Here is a 25,971-nt window from a genome sequence, read left to right as displayed (position 1 = left end):
GGGTTTAAGCTCTCCACCTCACCAACGTGGCGCAGGATATAAACCCTCTCTCCCACATTTCCTCCCCCACGCTCCTCCACCCCCAACATCAGTCTCAGCATCTAAACCCGCCCTCCCCACCCCAATCTCAGGGTGTAAAATCTTCCCACTCCCCAGCTCCCTCCAGTTTTCAAGCTCTCACTCTTCTCCAACCCTTCACCCTCATGGCCCTGCCGAACCTCAAACGCCAGGCCCTGCTTTACCTTGAACAGCAGGCCCTCCGAACTTTGAACTCCAGACTGCACCAAACCTCGAATTCCGGACCCTGCCAAAACGAAAACTCTAGGCCCCACCAAACATCGAAATACCGCCCACCGAACCTCTAACTCCAGATCGCACCGAACCTGATCTCTAGATGCCACTGAACCTTGAGCTCTGGGCCCTGACGAAGGTCAAAGCCCAAGCACCACAGAACTACTACATTTCTGTCCGCCGACCAACCGCAAAATACTCACCTCAGTGCCAGCACCATTTCTGCTCCCATCCCAACTGCAAAAGTAAAACAGGGCTGGCTATAACGTTATTTCTGGTTCCAGCCAGAGAGGGGAGGCGGAAAGGTGGGTGTGGTGGTATGCATGTGCACATCAATGTATAGAGTTGTTTATCAATGTACATAGAAAAACATAAAACCAGCTTCTTAAAATGCATGCTAAAACAGAGTCTCCTTTTCTGAAGTTACTCAGTTTCAGGATGGTTGAAGTACCCGATATTTGGAAATATAGAAAATAAACTCTGCTGAACTATGATTGCTCTTGAGGGCAGCAAATGTCAAATGAGTGCAAATGAATGCGGTTGACCAGAGATGAAGTTAAAACGTGTGACTAAGTCTCTTCTCATATTCCCAGTCCTTTTCAAAGCCTATTTTTCTCTGTCGGTCCCTGGAAAAAATTCTCCTCTGAGTTACTTGCAACGGCATTTTCAAATTCCCAACTCTCGAGCCCTCCATTTGCCCTGACAATTTTGCCGATGAGGTATTTAGTGAAGAGAATTCACCTCTGATCAGGAAGTCCAGACAGGGCCAGCACGGTGCTGCAGTGGTTAGCACTGCTGTCTCAAGCCGTCGCGGTCCTAGGTTCAATCCCGGCTCTGGATCACCGTCTGTGTGGTGTTTGCACATTCTCCCCGTATTTGCAAAGATGTGCAGGCTAGGTGGATTGGCCATGCTAAATTACCCCTTAATTGGAAAAAATAAATTGGGTACTCTAAATTTATGCAATAAAACGCAAGTCCAGACAGAACTTTCAAATTGTAGAGGCAAGACATTCAGAGGATGACCCGAAGCAGGTTTACATCAAAGGAAAGTGGAAATCTGGATCTCTTGTTGCCAAGTAAACTCTTGCGGGTGAATGAATTGAATGTTTCATGACTGAGACCGATAGGATTTTACTTATTCAAAGGTATTCAGGGTAATGCAACAGCAAATAGATGGAATTAAGATATAGATCAGCCATGATCTAGTTGAATGGGGAAACAGGTTGAAGCAACTGAATGATTGATCTATTACTGTTGCTGTGTCCCTGGCAGTGTAGTTACTTGGAAGGAGGGGCTATAAGGGAATTAAATAATAATGGTCAGTTGGCCCACAAAATTATAAACTACTTAAAACCGTCACAGACCATAGAATATTTTTAAAGCAAAATCCATCAGGGAAGACATCTGGAGCATTACTGGCCAGCATCCGAAACCTTTAAATGTGGCTGACTTGAATTGTTTGAGAGTAGCTGATCTATAATTAAGTGATCAACACAATATTAAGATGGATGTATGAAAGAGCCAACCTCGAATTGACAAAATCATCACAGAAGACAGACAAAATATCCAGCAGCATTTCTTTATTAATGCTTGTGATTGCATAACTGACAGCATTTTAAAATCAGATAGTACAATCGCTTTATTCTTGTTCAAGTAATATAACCCTCCAATTAACCCTGCCGACCCCAAGTGTTTCTAGATCTGATTAACAATGAAAAACTGAAAGTAAGTGTGGACGATCTTTTGTCTTCACGGCTCTGTTTTAGAACAGTACATAGAAATGTAGAAAATAGTAGCAGGAGGAGACCATTCGGCGCTTCGAGTAGACTCCACCATTCATTAAGATAATGACTGATCATCCAACTCAATGACCTGATCCTGCCTTACCCCCATATCCTTTGATCCCCTTTGCCCAAAATGCTGTATCTCACTACTTCTTGAAAACATGTCAATTAAGACCTTCTGTCCTCCCAGACTCGATCAGAATTGTTGATGGTTCTGTTTTACCCAACATCAATTTACATTTTTAGGCATTTTTTTGCAACATTACGTTGTTGCACTACAAACAGTTCACTGGTGTATTCTCCATGGCAGTCAATGTGCCAGCCAATCAGCACTCTGCTCTCAGTCACTACAAAACTGTTGCTTCCCTGACATTGGTAATCTTGTGATTGTCCTGAGGAGTACACGGTGAAAAACTTTGACAAAATGCCTGTTTTCAGCGAAGGTCTATTGTCCTGATGAGTACAAGGGAAAAAGCTTTGACAAAATGCCTGTTTTCAGCGAAGGTCTATTGTCCAGATGAGTACAAGGTAAACGGCTTTGACAAAATGCCTGTTTTCAGCGAAGGTCTATTGTCCTGATGAGTACAAGGTAAAATGCTTTGACAAAATGCCTGTTTTCAGCGAAGGTCTATTGTCCTGATGAGTACAAGGGAAAAAGCTTTGACAAAATGCCTGTTTTCAGCGAAGGTCCATTGGCCTGATAAGTACAAGGTGAAAAGTTTTGACAAAATGCCTGTTTTCAGCAAAGGTCTATTGTTAAATTGAAGGAATTAAAAGCTCCCTCCTCAATTCAAAGGCAGAAATCTTACTGGGTTTTTTGCTTTCTCTTTTGAGCGATGCCACAACATTTTTTCAATAGCAGAACTGTCAGCACTGTAACCATTATTAACACAGTTAACAGGAAAATCATCACATCCACACAATAGTAAACATACCAGGGGAGTCGGTAAGATTCTGAGCGTAAATGTGCTGCACCTTTGTGTCGAGCAACATACTCAATCCAGAAAATGGCTCTCCCCATTGGAGACTCTGGTTGATCCCTGTGGAGAGCAGAGAGTTTCTGCATCTTTTCCCGATAAGACATGTTGTTTATGACTTCGTTAAGTGCCTGCAAAAGATCGCTTGACTGCATGGCTGCGACATTAATCACTTTTGCTGCACCTCGGGTTTCAAGTCTGAATAAATTGTCAAACTGATCAAAAAGCAGAGGGATGCCAACTACTGGCACCCCGTGATAGATGGCTTCAAAAACTCCATTGGTGCCTCCATGGGCAACAAAGGCTCGTGTCTTGGGGTGCCCTAGAAGGTCATTCTGAGGGATCCATTTTGCCAGTAGCGTATTATTTCCTAAGTTGGGAGGGATCTTTCCACCATGTCTCCAAATAACTTTCTGAGGTACTTGAGCAAAGGCCTCTGCTATTTTCATTGTAATCTGCATTGGCAAAGAGCTGATAATGGTTCCCAGAGACATCACAATAATCCCATGTTCCCCTGAGGACTGGACAAACTCTTCAAACTCTGTTGCTAGAGGTTTGGATGGTTTACACTGGAATCCCCCAATGTAAACAATGTTTGGCATGGTGGGTCTCGGGAATTCAAATATAAAATCAACCCTCACCAGCCACACATCTGCCCTCAGGAGAATCATCTCAATATCTGTATCTGGGCCCAGATAGCGATGGCAGACTTCATTGTAAATGGGGTGTATCATAAATTTTGAACTGTATGTTTGAAATAGATTCATAATGATATTTTGTGTTCTTTGAAGAAAACTCATTTTATCTGTCAATTGTGAGCCAGGGATTGGGACGTAGGAAGGAGGTGATGGTGCAAGGGGAAAATGAGCTTCTTCACTACTGAGCCATCGAACATTATACACTAAGGGGAGTTTGAAAGAATAAGCAAGAATTGGACCAATAGGAAAAGCAGGATCAGTAAGTACTAAGTCAAAGTGTTCATTTTCAATTTGTTTCAATAAACTTTTGTTTTCATAAATTGCAACAATTATCTCTCGAGTCCTAGTGTGACAGATTTGCATAAAATATGCCATTTCAGAATAGAATTGGACCCATGGTATCCAACCATTCTGGAAGACATCGAGTGCCTTTCCAACCAAGCGTTCCACAATATCTTCAGTTATATTTTTCCGAGCGGATTCTGGCATTTCAACCACAATGGATTTATATAGATCAGGCCTCTCTTTGATGTACCAAGATGTGGAGGAATAAAGCACAGTGGCAGTGTGTCCACGAAGTTTCAGTTCTTCTATTAGAATTCTCATATTGACCCAGTGGCTTCCATCAACAGGAACAACCAATATATTAGCCCCCTGGGTTATTGGACAGGACAGGGTAGCGATGATACCAAGAGTGTATGCAACCTGGAACCAGCTTTTCCATGCACGATCCTCCATATTGAGAGCAAAGTGACATTCAGATCCTGTTAGAGAATTGAAGAGAAAGATTGGTAACACAACAGAAATTTAAAAACATACCATAAAATAAAGGAGCTGATTTAGGCCCGGGACCCGGCCTGTGACCCAGCTCTGACTTTCAATTGGATAATGGCTGAATTACCTCAACTTCACTTTCCCTTAATTCCCTTCGTGCTCCAAAATCTGTTGAAGCCGTTCTTGAATGTATTCAATGCCTGAGCATCCAAAGCTCTCTGGCTGGAGAGAATATCAAAGGTTCATATCCCTCAATGAAGAATTTTCCCCATATTCTGATACAAATCCTGAGTTCTCAGCGTCTAGTGAGGAAACAACCTTTCAGCATCTTTGCAGCCAAATCCTCTAAAAATGTTGGGCGCGATTTAATGGAAAAGTCTCTCAGTGCGGTAGCGAGCGGGAACTGCCGCGAGCTTCCTGACGTTTGGCCCGGTGAGGCCGTCACTGCTATAAAACATTAATTGGACCACTTAACGAGGCCCCACAGGCTTCGTGCCGCAAATGACTGTTCCGCCGGCTGATTCGCCAGGACTGCGCTCGCCAGCCGCCTGCTAATAAGGGAGAGCAGCACATAAAGCGCCCCTGCACAGCCAACCCCACTTAGCTCACAGCCATGTCACCGAGGAGACCAGCCCCATCATTTGGGGCTGCCGACCTGGCCAGACGGTTGGACACGGTAGAGGTCAGGCGGAATGTTCTGTTCCCCTGAGGGTCTCGGCGGGTCAGCCACAAGGATAGCCTGTCCCGCCTTGGAATTAGTGGCAACCCCACTCCCACTTACTCCCCACCCCTTATACTGCCCAACCGCCCCATGCTCCCCATCGCCCTCATGCTGTACATCCCCCCCCTATGTCACACCCCCCCCCCCCCCCCCCCACCAAAACCCCTACTCCCTGCACCGCTGTAATGAACGACGCGTGCTGCTTATGATGCCACCCCTGTGTCCCTGCAAGAGAAGTTGGCCCACGGCATACTGGACACGGCCCAGACAGGTGGCGGGGTGCCGGACATCAGAGTCTTCCCTATGGTCCTGGAGGTTACAGGACTGGCCAAGGACAGATCTGTCACTGCCGTCGAGGTACGGTGCAGAGGTGAGGTTACACCGGCCCCCACCCAGATGGCCTGTTACACGTGTGTTGTTAATGCCATACAGGCAACGGGGGCAGGAGATGGCACCGGCAATGAGTGGCACAGAGGACAACAATGTGAGGGTGGCGACCGCAGTGGAGAGCCTGATGGACATCAGAAGCATGAGTGGAGGTGGCCAAGGCACGGCTCAGTCAGTGACGCCCATAGCTGAGCACCTCGACAGAATGTCACCATTGCATTGCTGGGGGACGTGACCCAGTACCAGGTGAGCATTGCCGAGGCGCTGCGGAACATGTCCCAGTCACTGAGCAGCATCATCGCCAAGGCTATCGGCACTGTGCTGCAGACATTGGGGAGCGTCAGGGCTGGCAGAGCCAGATGGTGCGAAGGAAGGCAAGTAATCCTTGACATGCTTCACCTTGCGTGCTCTACCCCGCCTCGATCCACCTGCCCCTCTGTCCCAAGGGTCTTAAAGTCAAGGATTACTGAGAGAGCACTGGGACGGAGGGGGATAGGGCGTAAGAGGAGGGAGGGTGTGATGGGGAGAAGTGATAGGGGTAGGGGTTTGGAGGGGTGAGGAGAGTGGGGCGGCATCATCAGGGGATTGGGGCAGTTGGGGTCACATGTCACACGTGCACAGCATTAAAACACGCTGCAGTTTAGAAATATGGCGCTCCGGGGTCTCCTCATCACTTGTCGGCACATGGGTGGGCTCCGGCTGTGGCACTGGCTGGTGGCGGGGGACATCACCAACAGATCCTGCAAGACACAAGACAAGACAAGACAACGTGAGAAAATGTGAGGTCTTGCACTTTGGATAAAAGAATCCAAGCATAGACTACTTTCTAAACGGTGAGAAAATTCATAATGCCAAAGTACAAAGGGATCTGGGAGTGCTAGTCGAGGATTCCCTAAAGGTAAACATGCAGGTTGAATCTGTGATTAAGAAAGCGAATGCAATGTTGTCATTTATCTCAAGAGGGTTGGAATATAAAAGCAGCGATCTGCTACTGAGCCTTTATAAGGCTCTGGTTAGGCCCCATTTGGAGTACTGTGTCCAGTTTTGGGCCCCACATCTCAGGAATAACATACTGGCACTGGAGCGTGTCCAGCGGAGATTCACACGGATGATCCCCGGAATGGCGGGTCTAACATATGAGGAACGGCTGAGGATCCTGGGATTGTATTCATTGGAGTTTAGAAGGTTAAGGGGAGATCTAATAGAAACTTACAAGATAATACATGGCTTAGAAAGGGTGGACGCAAAGAAACTGTTTCCGTTAGGCGAGGAGACGAGGACCCGTGGGCACAGCCTTAGAATTAAAGGGGGTAAATTCAGAACAGAAATGCGGAGACATTTCTTCAGCCAGAGAGTGGTGGGCCTGTGGAATTCATTGCCGCGGAGTGCAGTGGAGGCCGGGACGCTAAATGGCTTCAAGGCAGAGATAGATAAATTCTTGATGTCGCGAGGAATTAAGGGTTACGGGGAGAATGCTGGTAGGTGGAGTTGAAATGCCCATCAGCCATGATTGAATGGCGGAGTGGACTCGATGGGCCAAATGGCCTTACTTCCACTCCTATGTCTTATGGTCTTATGGTCTTAAGATGCATGAATAGATCGCGGGCCGGGCGGCAGTGGGGGTGAGGGTGCTGTGGGGGCAATGGGGGAGGGTGGTGTGGGGATGAGCATGAGAGCAGCGATGAGGATGCTGTGGGGGTGAGGATGGGGTTGAGAGTGGTTTGGGGGTGAGGGTAAGGTTGGGATGAGGGTGGGGTTGCGGGTAGTGTGGGGACGAGAGCGAGGCTGGAGGTAAAGGTGAGGGTGGGGTGAGAGTGGTTTGGGGGTGGGAGTGGTTTGGGGGTGAGGGTGGGGTTGAGGGTAATGTGGGGATAAGGGCGAGGTTGGTGTGGAGGTAAAGGTGAGGGTGGGGGTGGGGTAATGTGGGGATGAGGGCGAGGCTGGTGTGGAGGTAAAGGTGAGGGTGAGGGTGGTGTGAGGGTGGGGGTGGGTGTAGTGTGGGGATGAGGGCAAGGCTGGTGTGGAGGTAAAGGTGAGGGTGAGGGTGGTGTGGGGGTGAGGGTGGGGGTGGGGTAGTGTGGGGATGAGGGTGAGGCGGGTGTGGAGGTAAAGGTGAGGGTGGGGTGAGAGTGGGTTGGGGTGAGGGTGGGGGTGAGGGTGGGGTTGAGGGTAGTGTGAGGACGAGGGCGAGGCTGGTGTGGAGGTAAAGGGGAGGGTGGGGTGAGGGTGGTGTGGGAGTGAGGGTGGGGGTGGGGGTAGTGTGAGGATGAGGGTGAGGCTGGTGTGGAGGTAAAGGTGAGGGTGGGGTGAGGGTGTGGGTGAAGGTAGTGTCGGGTGATTTTAGACGGGTTGACACGTGGCACCAGGAGCTGCAACTAAGCGGGGTGTCCCTTCGTCGCCCGTAGCCAATCTCCAGCCCTTACTCTGGGCCACTGACCACATCCAAGGCCCTTTGCTCAGCCGGGGTGAGGGCCTACAGGTCCTGCAGTCCTCCTCCAGTTTTCTCCTGCTCCCGGTTATTTTGGGCGGCCTTTTCCTGGTGGGGGGAAGCAGAAAACGGCTGTGTTATACAGTCCAACGCATGCAGCCCAGGGGGTGGGTAGCTGTTGGCCTCAGTGGCCATGGTACCCATCTACGGTGGCCCGCCCTCCAGGTGGGCATGTGTGGGAAGGGATTGGTGCTAGGGGCACAGTGTTGCCTCCTCACCCTGGCGCCCTGAGGAGGTTGTGCAGTTTTATACGGCACTGCAGGCCAGTCCGGACGGTGTTGATGGTGGCGCTCACAACCTCTGCCACCTGTGCCCATGCACTGTGTTCCCCAGCGGCTGGCAGCCTCCTTCCCAGTCCGGTTTGCCGGGTGACCTGCCTCTCCTCCATTACGTCCAGGAGGATCTCAAGTTCAGCATCCATGAATGCCATTCTCCTCGCTGCTATCTTGTTGACTGGGGTGGTGTGTGCGGGGAGTGAACTGTGAATTTGCGACTCCAGCTTGTCAGCCTCCTGAATGCCAATCATGAATCCGGTGAATCCCGCCCCGTTTTTCATGAGAATCGATTGATTTGGTCCAGTTGCGGCGGCAGCTTTGCTGTCGTGGAAGTCCATGAATCCTGCCCAGCATTAACACTCAGGAACAGAGAATCTCGTCGCATTACTCAACCCTGTTCTCAAGGAATACTCTCTGTTGACACAATAGACCAGATGGTTTCCGTCTGCGCCATAACACTTCTGTGATTCTGTGAGGAAGCAAAGCCTCCTTACACCTGTACTGCAACCCCCTTGCAATCAAATGTAACAGACCATTTATCCTCCTAATTAATGGGTGCACCTGCATGTTAACATTGTTGTTGTTTGTTGACACAGACACCCATGAATTAAAACATTTACCAGTCTCCCAACTTTGGAAAATATTCTGCCGTAATCACCCTGCCAGGTAAAACCTGTGGGGAATGTCATAGTAAATTTTAGAAAGAGCCTTCCTTAGTGTTGCCACGGCAGCAGGAGCGTTCCTCGTAGGAAGTCTGGGTATCACAACAAAAGTTGAGGTCGCTGCTAACTGGGTTCCTCCCCTGAGCCTCTCTGTTTATTGTCTTAGATGTCGCCATCTGGTGGAAATGATCAACTAGCAGAGTGGCTGCAGAGTGTCATAGAATCAGACCCGACAGTGAGGAAGGAGGCCATTCGGCACATCGGGTCTGTACGGGCCCTTGGAAAGAGCACCCTACTTAAGTCCACGCCTCCACTCTACCCTCATAACCCAGTAACCCCACCTAACCTTTTGGACACTAAGGGGCAGTTTATCAAGGCCAATCCACCGAACCTGCACATCTTTGGACCACAGGAGGAAAGCAGAGCACCCGGAGGAAACCCACACAGAGGGAAAAAGTGCAAACTCCACACAGACAGTGATCCAGGTTCCTGGAGCTGTGAGGCAGCAGTGCTAACCACTGTGCCACCGTGCCGTGCTGGCATTTAAAAGTAGGCCCCAGCCACTGTCAATGCCCCAGCCATTTGTTTCCTGCCAAGGGTTCAAAATCAACCCGCTCGCTTTTTATTGTGACTTCCATTAGAATTTTCTCTCAGTAATTCAACCATTCTGCTCATCATTTCCATTGCTTTCCAATTGTGGTGTGATTCAGCATTTGAAGGCAATACTAATTTATTCTGAAATGTTTCTATACACAATACATTTATATATGTATATGGCATTTAAATGCCATTGCTGTACCACAACTGATACAACATTTACACCATTGGAGGCTAATGCTGATGACTCTGAGGGGAATGATGAATAATACAGCTGGGAGCAGAAAGCTGCAATTCAGCACCGATAGATTAAGTGAGTCGGCAAAACTGTGACAGATGGAGCTTACGTGGGGAAAATGTGAGATCAAACATTTTGAACTTTAAAAAGGATGAATGAGCGTGTTTTCTAAATGTTGATGTAGGTAGGAACAGGGCGGCTCATCAGTTTGTAGTTCCAACTTTTGCAACTCTCTCCTTGGCCATCTGTGCCATCCTTTTCTCTTTCACCCGCAGTCTCTTCTGATTCACTGTTTAAGTTCCTCTGGCTCAATCTACAAAGTTAAACAGCTGGTTTCAGGTTACTCGGGCTCATGTTCATTTCCCAACTACATGCCAACTCTTTGTTTTCATCAGTGAGCAGTGGATCTGAGCTCACCTTTCACTTCCAATTCCTGGACTTCTCTGCTGTCAAGTCTGCAGAACTCCACTGGGTTACACAATAAATACTGAGCTACTGCGATCAAAGTTTTATTCAGGTGTTTTATTGTAGCTTTGCCTAAATTGCTGCTGTTACCCAATCGAGATAATGACCCTCCTCCTGGTTCGATTGGTTGTTCAGCTTTATTACAATTTGGTTCCTGGCCACAAAATCACTGAGCTGAATTATGGACCTATGGTGAACCACTGTGTGCACCTGTATTAGGGGATGTAAGGTAGGACCTGCACTACAGGTTCGCCGGTAGCCCCTGCTGGCTAGCCCCGCCCACAAGGAGCCGTATAAATATGCGTGTCCTCCTTCAGATCAGCCATTTCGCCAGCTGCAGTAGGAGGCCACGCATCTGACTGTAATAAAGCCACAGATCTGAGTCTTTTGTGCAATTGATCGTGCATCAATTTATTACAGTCAGATTTACTAAGAGATGGATATCAGAATCAAACCAGATCGCCTGCAGCTGGATCCGCACTCGCCCGACGCCAGAAAGGACTTTAATCACTGGCTAGCTTGTTTTGAGGCCTACATCAACGCTGTGAACACCACGCCGATGGAAGCTCAGAAGATTCAGGTTTTATACTCCAGGTTGAGCTCCAACGTGCTCCCGTTGATCCAAGATGCCCCGAGTTACACGGAAGCGATGGCACCCCCAAAAGAGAACTACGCACAGAAAGCAAACATGCTCTTCGTCAGGCACGTACTCACCACTCGCTCTCAACTCCCTGATGAGTCTATCGAAGACTTCGGGCGGGCTCTAATCCCACTCGTATGAGACTGTGATTGTCAGGCCGTTACGGCCACTGAGCATTCCAATCTCCTCATGCGCGACGCAGTCGTAACGGGGATTGCGTCGGACCCCATCCGACAACGACTGCTGGAAGGGGCCACACTCGACCTAACGGAGACAAAAACTTTAGCGCTCTCCATGACAGTCGCATCTCGAAAAGGTCCAGGCCTACCCCGCTCGCCGCGCGGCCCACCTGTCCTACCCCTCCGGGACCCCGCAAACGACCCCCCCAGGCTGGGGCCCTGCCTAGTCAATACGCCTGCGCTGCTCGCCAATCCGCGCACCCCGGCGGTCCCCGCTGCTACTTATGCGGTCAGCAGAAGCACCCCCGCCAACGCTGCCCGGCCCGCGCCGCCACTTGCAAGTCCTGCAGTAAAAACGGCCTGGTGAAAGCCTCCCGCCCCTTTGAACGCCTCAGCGTGCATTTCAAAGGGCCCCTCCCCTCCACCGACCGCAACACATATATCCTCAGTGTGGTCGATGAATACTCCAGGTTCCCCATCGCCATTCCATGCCCCGATATGACGTCTGCCACCGTCATTGAGGCCCTCAACACAATCCGATGGCCGCCAAGATACTGTCTCCCTCAGGTACCTGGCTCCCTCAGGTTCCACTCCAATTCACTCCCCCACCCACGCACCACCCTCAACTCCCCCGACGCTCCCAACGTTAGCCCCACCAGGTCCATCCCTCCTTTTCCTGCCCACGCAAGAGGACGAGGAAAATTTAGGCAAGCTCCTGGAGTCATCCGACTACTGGCCAGAACCAACACCACCAGCACCGACGTTGGCGACACCAGCACCGACATCGCCGCCTCCGTTACGTCGCTCCCAGCGAACCGTCAAAGCACCGGATCGACTTAACCTCCGACGGGCACCGGACTATCAAAATGGACATTTTCTTCCCCCTCCCCACTGTAAATTATTTGCAAAACTGTATATAGTTCCACGCCACCCCCGCCGGACTCATTTTTAACAGGGGGTGAATGTGGTGAACCACTGTTACACCTGTATTAGGGGATGTACGGTAGGACCTGCACTACAGGTTCGCCGGTAGCCCCTGCTGGCTAGCTCCATCAACATGGAGCCGTATAAATATGCGTGTCCTCCTTCTGATCAGCCATTTCACCAGCTGCAGTAAGAGGCCACTCATCTGACTGCAATAAAGCCACAGTTGCACCAATCTGAGTCCTTCGTGCAATTGATCGTGCATCAGGACCATTTCTTCAGGATTTTACAGTCACTTCTCAGTCAGTTTTCCTGATTCTGCTCCTCTCCTGATTCTTCATTCCCGTGGATATAATTCCAGCAGTATGTCCTCTGATTTTCAACTCTTCAAATACTTCTGGATTTGTCCACACCTCAACATGTGTGATTGTCCCAGAGCCAGTCACATGGTTCGTCGAGGCCACTCCCTTAAAGGGACTGCCCTACCGCACAGGGCTTTTAAAGCAGACCATGGCAGGCCAGCAGTGCGGGTTCCATTCCCGTACCAGCCTCCCGAACAGGTGCCGGAATGTGGCGACTAGGGGCTTTTCACAGTAACTTCATTTGAAGCCGACTTGTGACAATAAGCGATTTTCATTTCATTTCATTTTTTCATTTCATCCCTTTCCGTTTAAGACCCTTACGGTAACGACACAAAGAACTAAATACAGAAATGATAAACATTATAAAAGACAACAGGTGCAAGAGAGTTCATCCAAAGTCCATCAGACCGGTGTAAGAAATCTTACAACACCAGGTTAAAGTCCAACGTGTTTGTTTCAAATCACTAGCTTTCGGAGCACTGCTCCTTCCTCAGGTGAATGAAGAGGTTCATTAAAGTCCAGCAAACATGTTGGCCTTTAACCTGGTGTTGTAAGACTTCTTACTGTGCTCACCCCAGTCCAACGCCGGCATCTCCACATCACATCAGACCGGAGACATCCAGGTCCTTCCGGGCTTCTGCAAACCAATCACTGGCTCAACACCCTTTTGGATGATTGAATTGTCAGCACTCGGTGACACCTCAGGAGGCACCGTCTCAATTACAGGAAAACTGGCCTTGCCGCCCTCAACAGACGCAGCTGGTTGAGTAGATTCAGGAGCCCTCGGCCCCCCTTGGCCAAATTAAGATACCGGAGTGTCTATAATACTGGGAGGACCTAAATTAAGTAGACAGGACAAAATCTTTCCACAAACCCGGTGGGGCTTTGATCTGCGTCACATTAATGGGATGCAAATCGATTTCACTCCGGCCTCTGGAGGAAATCACAACCCCCAATGGCGGGTAGAAAACCGATGTTTCAGTTCCCGTCTCAATGTCCCTGCCCCGCCCACCCACCATGGGGAGGGGAGTGGGGGGTGCGACTGGAAAAAAATCCAGCCAACCATTCGAGTTGCCTTCCTGCCTGCTTGTTGTCTCTACATGTTATCTTTATACAACCCGTGTCAAAGGACACCCAAATACCTGTGAATTTGGCAGCATGGTAACATACTGCTTAGCACAGTTGCTTCACAGCTCCAGGGTCCCAGGTTCGATTCCCGGCTTGGGTAACTGTCAGTGCTGAGTCTGCACGTTCTCCCCATCCAATTACGCTCCCCGTCCAAAGATGTGCAGGGTTAGGTGGATTGGCCATGCTAAATTGCCCTAAGTTGAAGTGGGGTTACGGGAATGGGGTGGAGGTCTGGGCTTAAGTGGGGTGCTCTTTCCGAGAGCCGGTGCAGACTCGATGGGCCGAATGGCCTCCTTCTGCACTGTAAATTCTATGAATCCAATATTTCACAACTATTAAAAATGTTCTGCGAGAGGGGGAATCATGTGATGTACGCGCGGGAGTGGCTGCGCATTTGCGTGCTCTGGCGGTACTCACCTTTAAATGTCTTTATTCATCCTGATGCACAACCCATTATTATTTAATCCTAAAGTGGAAACTGTGCTATCTTCCTGGAAGATCCTGGTTCAGGTTTTGGGGACAAGGAGCCGATTTAAATCAAGAGAATCCTTGTGTGATTGAGGCGGTCGGTTTGGCCGGGGTGGGGCCTTGCTCGCGACGGCAGTGTTTGCTGAGAAGCAGCTTACGCTCTGCGCTGTCGCAAGCATCGAGACGATGACCGCTATTGAGAGTAAACTTGCGGACAGCTGCCTTGTCTCCCCGGCACAGATCACTGGTGCTCACATTGATGAATTGCAAAATATCTGTAAGAAAATGGGTGAAGGGGAAATCAGAATCCTGTCAGTTGAGAGCGGAGTTTACTCGGTGGAGGCTCACCCTCAAACCTTGGAAATCCTGCTGCATGGCGCGTCGAATATCCTGGTTAATTTGAGGAGGTGGGGCCGGAGGAGGAGTGTCTGTGCGCTCGGTCCGTCGAGAGGAGCTGAGGATGAATTCCCGGCTGAATTTGGAAACTGCCTGTCATTCTTTTACAATCTCGATTCATCAAAAAGGGCTGGAGGCGGCCGGAGGCGACGAGGCCTCACACTATCTGCTGGGGCCTGGGCCTCTCTTCACCGGGTCTTCTGGGCAACGACACGGTGAAGGTGCAGAGGCTTCACCAAATTTCTGGCTGGATCCTTCATGTTGCTCGACATTCCTGTCATGGCTTTGGCCATTTTTAAGTTCCGTGGATGACTATATTATCCAACAGTTCATCATTAATCCTGAAATATTTTCCCCCTGTGATTAAACTCCTGGTTTTATGACCTTGTCTTTTATCCTGACAAAGATGTGTGATATTCCAGCACAGAGACATCTGTCGCCTGTTATCCTGCTAATCCTGGTATCCTTTGCAAACCAGTCTATTTATCTGTGATGGAATTTATCCAGCTGTGGGCTCTGGCGATAGGGCAAGGGAGACCTTAGTTTAAGTGTGATACCGTTTGCATTCAATTTTGGTCCTGTGTAGTACTGGGGGTGCGGAGTGGGTAAGGGGAGGTCTCCCCACCTTGCTTCGGGCCCTGTGCCAAATTCAAATCCCTGGGATTTATTTTGCATTTGCATACAGAGATATTTTCCTGTTTATGAACAGATAATGAATCTCCTTCATTTCATTGGGGGAGCGGCTGGGTTGCTTTATGACATTAGGGTTTTGCAATACTTCCCCAGTTTTCTTTTTGTGGTGTAATCCTTGCATTTAATTGATGGAACCATCAATTCACTAGACACGTGCTTTAAGATATGAACAGTGGTTTTAATCTACTTACAACAGAGCCAGCTTGTTCCGCGTTGAACTCTCGATGAACTGAACGACTGGCTCTGAGCATTGGTATTTATACAGCAGTCCAGGGGGAGGAGTCATGGGCGGAGCCAAGGGTGGAGCCCTGTACAAACTCCTAAGCATTCCCAGCGCTATTGCCCCTAGTGGCCGGGCAACGCAACTGCACTTACAAATGCATGGTCTCATGTATATACAATACAGTGTGAATTACGGAGTTACATTCACCACATTTACCCCCTACAAAAAAATCAAGTCCGGCGGAGGTGGTGGTTCATAAATTGAGTCTGTCCGGTGGTCGGACTGTCTGCTGCGATCTGTGGAGCACCGGGGTTGCAGCCTTTTGCGGTGGCTGGACGGGTGTTGTGGGTTGGGGTACGATGGCGGACTCCAGGGAAGATCTCGTCCGAGCTCCATACCCGTCTGGTTCGACGGGGGACTGAGGGCGCTGGGGGTTAGCCGGTGCGGGCGCGCGGAACAGGTGGAGCGAGCTAGTGGGCTCAGTGAGCTCGGGAGCGTGAGGGGGCGTCTGGGTTGCGCGGAACCGATGCAGTGAGCTAGTGGGCTCAGGAGCCCGAGGGGGTGGCAGGATGGGGTGTAGGGTGAGGGGTGCATCTGTAGTGATAGAGGGGATGCTGGACCCGGCGGGTGCAAGATACCGGAGGGATACGGTGTCCTGATGGCCGTCGGGGAACTCGACAAAGGCGTACTGGGGATTGGAGTGATGCAGGCGCACCTTCTCAACAAGGGGGTCGGTTTTGTGCGCCCTGACGTGCTTCCTCAGGAGTACAGGGCCCGGTGTCTTCAGCCATGCTGGGAGTGAGGCCCCCATGGTAGTGCCCCTGGAAAGTATGATGAGCCTCTCGTGAGGGGTCTGATTGGTCGCTGTGCATAAGAGGGACCTAATAGCGTGGAGCGTGTCTGGGAGGACTTTCTGCCAATGGGAGACTTGAAGATTCCTGGACCGGAGGGTCAGTAGGTCGGCCTTCCAGACCGTCGCATTCTCCCTCTCCACCTGCCCGTTCCCCCTGGGGTTGTAGCTGGTAGTCCTGCTCGAGGCGATGCCCTTGTCGAACAGGTACTGACGCAACTCGTCGCTCATAAAAGACGAACCCCAGTCGCTGTGTACGTAGCTGGGGAAACCAAACAGGGTGAAGATACTATGCAGGACCCTAATGACTGTGTGGGAGGTCATATCGGGGCACGGGATAGCAAATGGGAAGCGGGAGAACTCATCTATGACGTTTAAGAAGTAAACGTTCCTGTTAGTTGAGGAGAGTGGCCCATTGAAATCGATCGCGAGGCATTCAGAGGGCCTAGAAGCCTTGACCAGGTGGGCCCTGTCTGGTCTATAGAAGTGCGGTTTGCACTCCGCACAGATCAGGCAGTCTCTGGTGACGGCTTTTACCTCCTCAGTGGAGAAAGGCAGGTTTCGGGCTTTGATGTCGTGGGCGAGCCGGGTGACCCCCTGGTGGCAGAGGTCGTTGTGGATGACTTTCAGGAGGTCGATCTGCGGGCTGGCGCATGTCCCACGGGATAGGGCGTCTGGGGGCTCGTTGAGCTTCCCCGGTCGATACTTAATATCATAGCTACAGGTGGAGAGTTCGATCCTCCACCGCAGGATTTTATCGTTTTTAATTTTGCCCCTTTGCGAATTGTCAAACATAAAGGCAACCGATCGTTGGTCGGTGATGAGAGTGAACCTCCTACCTGCGAGGTAGTGCCTCCAGTGACGAATAGCCTCCACAATGGCTTGTGCTTCTTTTTCGACTGCTGAGTGTCGGAGTTCCGAAGCGGAGAGGGTACGGGAGAAAAATGCAACTGGCCTTCCTGCCTGATTTAAGGTGGCTGCGAGAGCTACCTCTGAGGCGTCGCTCTCAACCTGAAATGGAGTGGATTCATCCACCGCCCACATGGCTGCTTTGGCGATGTCCTCCTTGATGCAGTTGAAGGCCTGGCGCGCCTGAGCTGACAGGAGAAATAGTGTGGCCTTAAAGAGTGGGCGGGCTTTGTCCGCATATTGAGGGACCCACTGGGCATAGTAGGAAAAGAAACCCAAGCACCATTTGAGGGTCTTGGGACAATGAGGGAGGGGGAGTTCTAAGAGGGGGCACATACGGTCCGGGTCTGGGCCCAGGACTCCGTTTTCCTCGACATAGCCGAAGATGGCTAGTCTGGTTGTGCGGAAAACGCATTTCTCCTTGTTATAAGTGAGGTTTAATTCCTGAGCCGTCTGGCGAAAACGGTAGAGGTTGGCGTCGTGGTCCTGCTGGTCATAGCCGCAGATGGTGACATTGTCCAAGTACAGAAACGTGGCCCGCAGCCCGTACTGGTCCACCATTCGGTCCATTGCTCGTTGGAACACCGAGACCCCATTAGTGACGCCGAAAGGGACCCGGAGGAAATGGAAGAGGCGGCCATCGGCCTCGAATGCCGTGTAGTGGCGGTCCTCCGGGCGGATTGGGAGCTGGTGGTATGCAGACTTCAGATCCACCGTGGAAAAGAGCCGGTACTGGGCGATCTGGTTTACCATGTCTGCAATCCTGGGGAGGGGGTACGCGTCAAGGAGCGTAAATCTATTTATGGTCTGACTATAGTCGGCAACCATACGGAATTTTTCCCCGGTCTTCACGACCACCACCTATGCTCTCCAGGGACTGTTGCTGGCCTCTATGATTCCCTCACTGAGAAGCCTTCGGACCTCCGATCTGATGAACACCATATCCTGCAGGCTGTACCGCCTGCTGCGAGTGGCTACGGGTCTACAGTCCTGTGTGAGATTGGCAAAGAGGGGAGGGGGGGGGAGATTCGCAGCATGGCGAGGCTGCAGATAGTGAGTGGGGGCAGGGGCCCGCCGAAGCTGAGGGTGAGGCTGTTAAGGTTACATTGAAAATCTAGCCCTAATAAGAGTGGCGCGCAGAGTGACGTAGAGTTTAAATTTTGCATAGCTAGCGCCTCGGATTGTGAGTGTCACTGCGGTGCGCCCCTGGATCTGGACCGAGTGGGAGCCTGAAGCGAGAGAGATAGTTTGCCGCACGGGGAAAACGGGGAGCGAACAGCGACTTACCAGATCTGGGTGTATGAAGCTCTCAGTACTCCCGGATTCAAAAAGGCATGGCATGCTGTACCCGTTGATTTGGACCTCTGTCATCGAGTTTTGCAGATGCTTCGGGCGCGATTGGTCCAGAGTGACTGCACTGAGTTGCGGGTCGGCGGAGGCTCAATCAGCTGTGCTGGAGTCGCCCCGTGATGGCTGCCCTCTGAGTTTGTAGTCGTCGAGGTGAGTTTCAGAGTTTGAAGGGGATGGATCCCAAGATGGCCGCCCCCATGAGTCGCACATGGCCCGCCGCATGGAGGAGGATTGCCAAGATGGCTGCCCCCATGAGTTGCACATGGCCGACAGCATGGAGGAGGAGTGCCAAGATGGCTGCCCCATGTGTCGCACATGGTCGGCCGCATGGAGGAGGATTGCCAAGATGGCCGCCCCATGAGTCGCACATGTCGGGTGGGGGCGGAGTCGGCATACAGGCTGCAGCATTTCGGGGCCTGCGGGCCTGTGAATTCAGGGAACGAGTGCTTTGAGCCGTGGGAGGGTTAGAGGCTGGGGCTTTCTTCGCCAGACACACTCTGGCATAGTGTCCTTTTCGCCCGCAGCTGCTGCAGGTCACGTTGCGGGCCGGGCAGTGCTGCCGCGAGTGCTGATTCTGGTCGCAAAAGTGGCAGGCTGGGGCAGCATTGTGGCTGGAGCAGCATTGTGGCTGGGCTGCAGCACGGCGCAGGCCTGGGGGAGTCGCTGGTCTCAGGAATTCTGCGAGCGATTCCGTAGGCAGCTGGCGGCGAGTAGTGAACACGTGTCGTGCATAGACTTCATTAACAGGCCTCACGTACATTTTGTCGAGTAGCGCTAGGGCTTCAGGATACGAACCGGCACAGTTTAGTTGAGTAGAGATTCTGTGGCTCACCCTCGCATGCGGTAGGCTCATTTTCTGCTCCTCCGTTGTTTCAGCTGTGCTTGCTTCCGCCAGGTAGGCTTTATAACACCGCAGCCAATGAGAAAAAATTTATTTTGCCTCTGCATCCTGCAGGTCGAGTTCCAGTTGCTCAGGCTTGAGGGCTGATTCCATGATTGATCCTGGCTGTTTCTTAAGTACATTAAATTGATGGAACCATCAATTCACTAGACACGTGCTTTAAGATATGGGGCGGCATTCTCCCCTACCCGGCGTGACGGAGGGTCCCGGAGTAGGGGAGTAGCGCCAACCACTGAGGGGTCGCGCGTCCCCAAAGGTGGGGAATTCTCCCCACCTTTGGGGGCCAGCCCCGCGCCGGAGCAGTTGGCACCAGAAGACTGGCGCAAACACTCGGCGCCCCCGGGACCGGGGCTGGCCAAAAGGCTTTCGCCGGTCGGCGCATGCGCCGGCAGTGACATCAGCGGCAGCTGGCCGCTGACGTCACTGCCGGCGCATGCGCGATGTGGTGTTCCCTTCCGCCTCCGCCATGGTTGAGGCCGTGGCAGTCGCGGAGGAACATAGTGCACCCAGGGCACTGGCCCGGCCCCTGATCGATGGGCCCCGATCGCGGGCCAGGCTACCGTGGGGGCACCCCCCGGGGTCCGATCGCCCCCCCCCCCCAGGACCCCGGGGGCCTGCTCGCGCCGCCCATGAACAGTGGTTTTAATCTATTTACAACAGAGCTAGCCTGTTCCGCGTTGAACTCTCGATGAACTGAACGACTGGCTCTGAGCATTGGTATTTATACAGCAGTCCAGGGGGAGGAGTCGTGGGCAGAGCCAAGGGTGGAGCCCTGTACAAACTCCTAAGCATTCCCAGCGCTACTCCCCCTAGTGGTCGGGCAACGCAACTGCGCTTACAAATGCATGGTCTCATGTATATACAATACAGTGTGAATTACGGAGTTACATTCACCATAGTATAGTACTGGGGGTGCGGAGTGGGTAAGGGGAGGTCTCCCCACCTTGCTTCGGGCCCTGTGCCAAATTCAAATCCCTGGGATTTATTTTGCATTTGCATACAGAGATATTTTCCTGTTTATGAACAGATAATGAATCTCCTTCATTTCATTGGGGGAGCGGCTGGGTTGCTTTATGACATTAGGGTTTTGCAATACTTACCCAGTTTTCTTTTTGTGATGCAATCCTTGCATTTTCAGTGATGGAGTATTTTTTCCTGGTGTCCTTTGCTTTGTTCATGTATTAGATGAATACTGCCACAGCATGGTAATGGGCAGGTGGCATGATGTAGAGGTGATGGGTATGGCCTGAATATGACCTCATAGTGGGTGAGGAAAACCCCCCGTTCGATCTTATGGTGTCCCATCTTTTTTGTCGTACTTTTGTTATTTTGGTGTTAAAGAATCCTTGATAGCCTTCTGTGCAGACCATAGATCATAGAATTTACAGTGCAGAAGGAGGCCATTCGGCCCATCGAATCCGCACCGGCCCTTGGAAAGATCACCCCCATTTAAGCCCACCCCTCCACTCAATCCCTGTAACCCTATAACTCAGCAAACCCACCCAACTGTTTTGGACGCTAAGGACAATTTATCATGGCCAATCCACCTAACCTGCACATCTTTGGACAGTGGGAGGAAACCGGAGTACCCGGAGGAAACCCACGCAGGCACGGGGAGAACGTGCAGACTCCACACAGGCAGTGACCCAAGCCGGGAATCGAACCTGGGACCCTAGAGCGGTGAAGCAACTGTGCTAACCACTCTGCTACCGTGCTGCCCACTGTGCTACCAAGGGCAGACAGCTGTGTATCCTGGGAAGGACTGGGCATTGCTGTTCTTGGCATTTTCGGTGTAGCATGAGTTGGGGAAAATATTTACTGGTGCACACCTTAATGTACCCAATTATTTTTTTTCCAATTAAGGGTCAATTTAGCCTGGCCAGTCCACCTAACCTGCACATCTTTGGGTTGTGGGGGCGAAACCCACACAGACACGGGGAGAATGTGCAAACTCCACACGGGTAGTGACCCAGGGCCAGGATTCGAACCCGGGTCCTCAGCGCCACAATCCCAGTGCTAACCACTGCACCACATGCCACCCTTACTGGTGCAGACCTGAGCTTGGTCAGAATATCCTTAGTTTCCTGCTTTTCTTGAGTAGGTTTTTTATATTTTCTTGGCTGCATTGTTCGTGACAGTGGTTACTTGATAACTTGGTTCCTGGATGGACGGCATGGTGGCGCACTGGTTAGCACTGCTACCTCACGGCGCCAGGGACCCGGATTCGAATCCGGCCCCGGGTCACTGTCAATGTGCAGTTTGCACATTCTCCCCATGCCTGCTTGGGTCTTACCCCTACAACCCCAAGTAGTGCAGGGTAGGTGGACATACTCTAACTAGCCACATCAACTGCTCTACCCTCGTCTACCTGTTCAGTCACCTTCTCAAAGAACTCAATAAGGTTTGTGAAGCATGACCTATCCTTCACAAAACCATGCTGACTATCCCTAATCATATTATTCCTATCTAGATGATTATAAATCGTATCTCTTACAATCCTCTCCAAGACTTTACCCACAACAGACGTGAGGCTCACCGGTCTATAGTTACCGGGGTTATCTCTACTCCCCTTCTTGAACAAAGGGACCACATTTGCTATCCTCCAGTCCTCTGGCACTATTCCTGTAGCCAATGATGACATAAAAATCAAAGCCAAAGGCTCAGCAATCTCTTCCCTGGCTTCCCAGAGAATCCTAGGATAAATCCCATCAGGCCCTGGGGACTTATCTATTTTCACCTTGTCCAGAATTGCCAACACTTCTTCCCTACGCACCTCAATGCCATCTATTCTAATAGCCTGGGTCTCAGCATTCTCCTCCACAACATTATCTTTTTCCTGAGTGAATACTGACGAAAAGTATTCATTTAGTATCTCGCTTATCTCCTCAGCCTCCGCACACAACTTCCCACCACTGTCCTGGACTGGCCCTACTCTTACCCTAGTCATTCTTTTATTCCTGACATACCTATAGAAAGCTTTTGGGTTTTCCTTGATCCTACCTGCCAAAGACTTCTCATGTCCCCTCCTTGCTTGTCTCAGCTCTCTCTTTAGGTCCTTCCTCGCTTCCTTGTAACTATCAAGCGCCCCAACTGAAACTTCACGCCTCATCTTCACATAGGCCTCCTTCTTTCTCTTAACAAGAGATTCCACTTCTTTGGTAAACCACGGTTCCCTCGCTCGACCCCTTCCTCCCTGCCTGACTGGTACGTACTTATCAAGAACATGCAATAGCTGTTCCTTGAACAAGCTCCACATATCCAGTGTGCCCAACCCTTGCAGCCTACTTCTCCAACCAACACATCCTAAGTCATGTCTAATGGCATCATAATTGCCCTTAGCCCAGCTATAACTCTTGCCCTGCGGGGTATACTTATCCCTTTCCATCACTAACGTAAAGGTCACCGAATTGTGGTCACTGTTTCCAAAGTGCTCACCTACCTCCAGATCTAACATCTGGCCTGGTTCATTACCCAAAACCAAATCCAATGTGGCCTCGCCTCTTGTTGGCCTGTCAACATATTGTGTCAGGAAACCCTCCTGCACACATTGTACAAAGAATGACCCATCTAATGCACTCGAACTATATCTTTTCCAGTCAATATTTGGAAAGTTAAAGTCTCCCATAACAACTACCCTGTTACTTTCGCTCTTTTCCAGAATCATCTTCGCCATCCTTTCCTCTACATTCCTAGAACTATTAGGTGGCCTATAGAAAACTCCCAACAGGGTGACCTCTCCTTTCCTGTTTCTAACCTCAGCCCATACTACCTCAGAAGAAGAGTCCCCATCTAGCATCCTTTCCACCACCGTAATACTGTCCTTGACTAGCAGCGCCACACCTCCCCCTCTTTTGCCCCCTTCTCTGAGCTTACTAAAACACCTAAACCCCGGAACCTGCAACAACCATTCCTGTCCCTGCTCTATCCATGTCTCTGAAATGGCCACAACATCGAAGTCCCAGGTACCAACCCATGCTGCCAGTTCCCCTACCTTATTTCGTATACACCTGGCATTGAAGTAGACACACTTCAAACCACCTACCTGAACACTGGCACCCTCCTGCGAAGTCAAATCTGTGCTCCTGACCTCTATACTCTCAATCTCCCGTACCGAGGCCAGGAGCGAAGCAGCAGCGGCCCGGTCGGAAGCGGGGCCCAGCCTGCGGCAAGAAGGGAGCAGAAGAGCAGCGACCTAACCACCCCCACCGGGAGAGCACGGGGTGCGAGTGGCGATGACTCGAACGGAGCAGCGGGGACAGCAGCGGGGACAGACCCAACCCCCTCCCCCCCCCCCCCCCCCCCCCCCCACCCCCAACCGGCAGTGACCACCACGAGGCAGGAACAAAGAGACTCTCTCTCTCTCTCTACCCTGGGTGAGTGAGGGGAAAGGAAGAAAAATAAAAGAAATTTTACAAAATTAAAACTCAAAAGAAAACTGTTAAAGAGAGGGGAGGGGGAAATATATACATATATTTTTATATTTATTTTTTATTTTTTTTCTCTCTCTTCTTGCACGCTCTTGTCCCATCCAAGACAAGCCCAGAGGACATAGAACATAGAACAGTACAGCACAGAACAGGCCCTTCGGCCCTCAATGTTGTGCCGAGCCATGATCACCCTACTCAAACCCACGTATCCACCCTATACCCGTAACCCAACAACCTCCCCCCTAACCTTAACCTTACTTTTACTAGGACACTACGGGCAATTTAGCATGGCCAATCCACCTAACCCGCACATCTTTGGACTGTGGGAGGAAACCGGAGCACCCGGAGGAAACCCACGCACACAGGGGGAGGACGTGCAGACTCCACACAGACAGTGACCCAGCCGGGAATCGAACCTGGGACCCTGGAGCTGTGAAGCATGTATGCTAACCACCATGCTACCCTGCTGCCCCAGGAGTAGAGGAGTTATATAAAAGGGGGAAAAATAAAGTAGCAAAGGAAAAGAGGGAGGAGGGAAGAAAAAGGGAAGAGACAAAGAATAAAGATAGGGTGCGGAAAAGGGGGGGGAAAGAAAAACAAGGGAAGAAGAAAGGGAAGTGGGAGGAAAAAATGCCAGAAGAGAGCCAGAGCAGAGGGAGAAGGGCCACCAGATACAGACCAGGCAAGGGCCAGCTCAGGCGAGCGAAGCGGCGGAACAAAAGTATCGCCGCATCGAAAAGAGCTGGACAGACAGGTGCCCTATCCCCCGGGGCCAGGGGGAGCGGGAACTGGAAGGCACACTTTACCGAGGTGCTGAGGGAGCAGCTGCAGGTACTCAAGGCAGTGGTGAAGGCAGAAATAGAGGCCGCAGTGCAGGCAGCAGTGGCCAGGGCCATGTCAGGGATGCAGCAGGCCCTGACCAGACTAGAGAAGAAATTGGATACCCAAGGGGAGAAACTGGAAGCCCAGGAGGCGACCATTAAGGAGCTGGAGAAAGCAGCGACTGACGTGAGCGACCGGGTCACGGCCCTGGAGAAGGAGGTGGCGAGACTGGGCGCAACACAAGGGAGCCTGAAGGGCAGTGTAGACGACCACGAAAACCGCTCAAGAAGGCAAAATGTCAGGATAGTGGGCCTGCCAGAGGGGACCGAGGGTAGAAACCCCACAGCATACGTGGCTGAGATGCTGGGCAACTTAGTGGGGAGGGAAACTTTCCCCAACCCACCAGAAATGGACAGAGCACATCAGTCGCTGCGCCCGAAGCCCAAGGCAGGGGAACAGCCGAGAGCAGCCATAGCCAAACTGCACCGGTACTGGGATAGGGAGACAATCCTGCGCTGGGCCAGGGAAAATAGAGCCTGCAAATGGGAAGGGCACGCCATTCGAATCTATGAGGATCTTGGGACAGATATAACTAGGAGACGGGCTGAGTTCAACAGAGCGAAAGCAGCTCTCCACAGGAGCAGAGTGCGTTTTGGAATGCTGTACCCAGCGAAACTCTGGGTCACATACCAAGACAGAGAATACTTCTTTACAGCCCCCGCTGAGGCGAATAGGTTCGTCGAGGAGCACGGGCTGGAAAACAACCAGCGGGGGTAGGGATGAGGGGTCCCTGGCAAGGGGCAATGACACGCCAACGGGGGGGGGGGGGGGGGGGAGGGGCGAGGCAATGCCAGCTCCCCCCCCGGGCAGGAACACCCAGAACAAAGAACAAACCACTGCCCGAGGGACCGCTCCAGGTGGGAGGCCAGGCCCCAGAACGAGGGAAAGAGAGTAATGGAGAAGGGAGAGCAGGCGAGGGGGGTGCAGGGTAGGATGGGGGAAGAGCGGGCAGAAAACCGTAGAGGCCAGGCATGGGAGAAGCGAGACAATAACCCCCGAGAGGGGAGCCACCATACTAGCAGGAAAGCTTGTATGGACACTATGTACTGTTGTTAAATGTCTGGGCCAGTGGGAAGCCAAGTCTCCAACATCTCCCGTTGGAAGACCGAGACCCCATTTGTGACACCAAATGGAACCCTGAGGAAGTGGTAGACGTGCCCATCAGCCTCGAACGCGGTGTACTTGCGATCACTCGCGCTTATGGGGAGCTGGTGATAAGCGGAATTGAGGTCCACAGTGGCGAAGACTTTGTATTTCGCAATCTCGTTTACCATGGCGGAAA

The 25,971-nt window shown here is 51.4% G+C and overlaps 1 protein-coding gene across 3 annotated transcripts in view; it reads right to left on the bottom strand.

Moving 5' to 3' along the window:
• Window positions 1–1,851: 1,851 nt before the first annotated feature.
• Window positions 1,852–25,971, bottom strand: part of LOC119974783 (UDP-glucuronosyltransferase 2A2-like) — a 36,568-nt gene continuing 12,448 nt past the window's right edge. The window contains exons 1-2 of one of the 3 annotated variants that reach the window (XM_038814028.1): window positions 4,652–5,289; window positions 1,852–4,514 (exon numbers count right to left, since the gene is read on the bottom strand). In XM_038814028.1, the coding sequence (XP_038669956.1) occupies window positions 2,881–4,488 (1,608 nt within the window). In that variant the 5' untranslated portion in view covers window positions 4,489–4,514; window positions 4,652–5,289 and the 3' untranslated portion in view covers window positions 1,852–2,880. Of the gene's footprint in view, window positions 4,515–4,651; window positions 5,290–5,741; window positions 6,373–25,971 lie in introns of those variants that run through there. The other 2 variants (XM_038814029.1, XR_005462574.1) reach the window with 2 other exon arrangements.

The sequence above is a fragment of the Scyliorhinus canicula genome, chromosome 12 (assembly GCF_902713615.1).
Source record: "Scyliorhinus canicula chromosome 12, sScyCan1.1, whole genome shotgun sequence".
NCBI lineage: Eukaryota > Metazoa > Chordata > Chondrichthyes > Carcharhiniformes > Scyliorhinidae > Scyliorhinus > Scyliorhinus canicula.
Note: the sequence above shows the minus strand (reverse complement) of the source record. Positions and strands in the feature narration are given on the sequence as shown.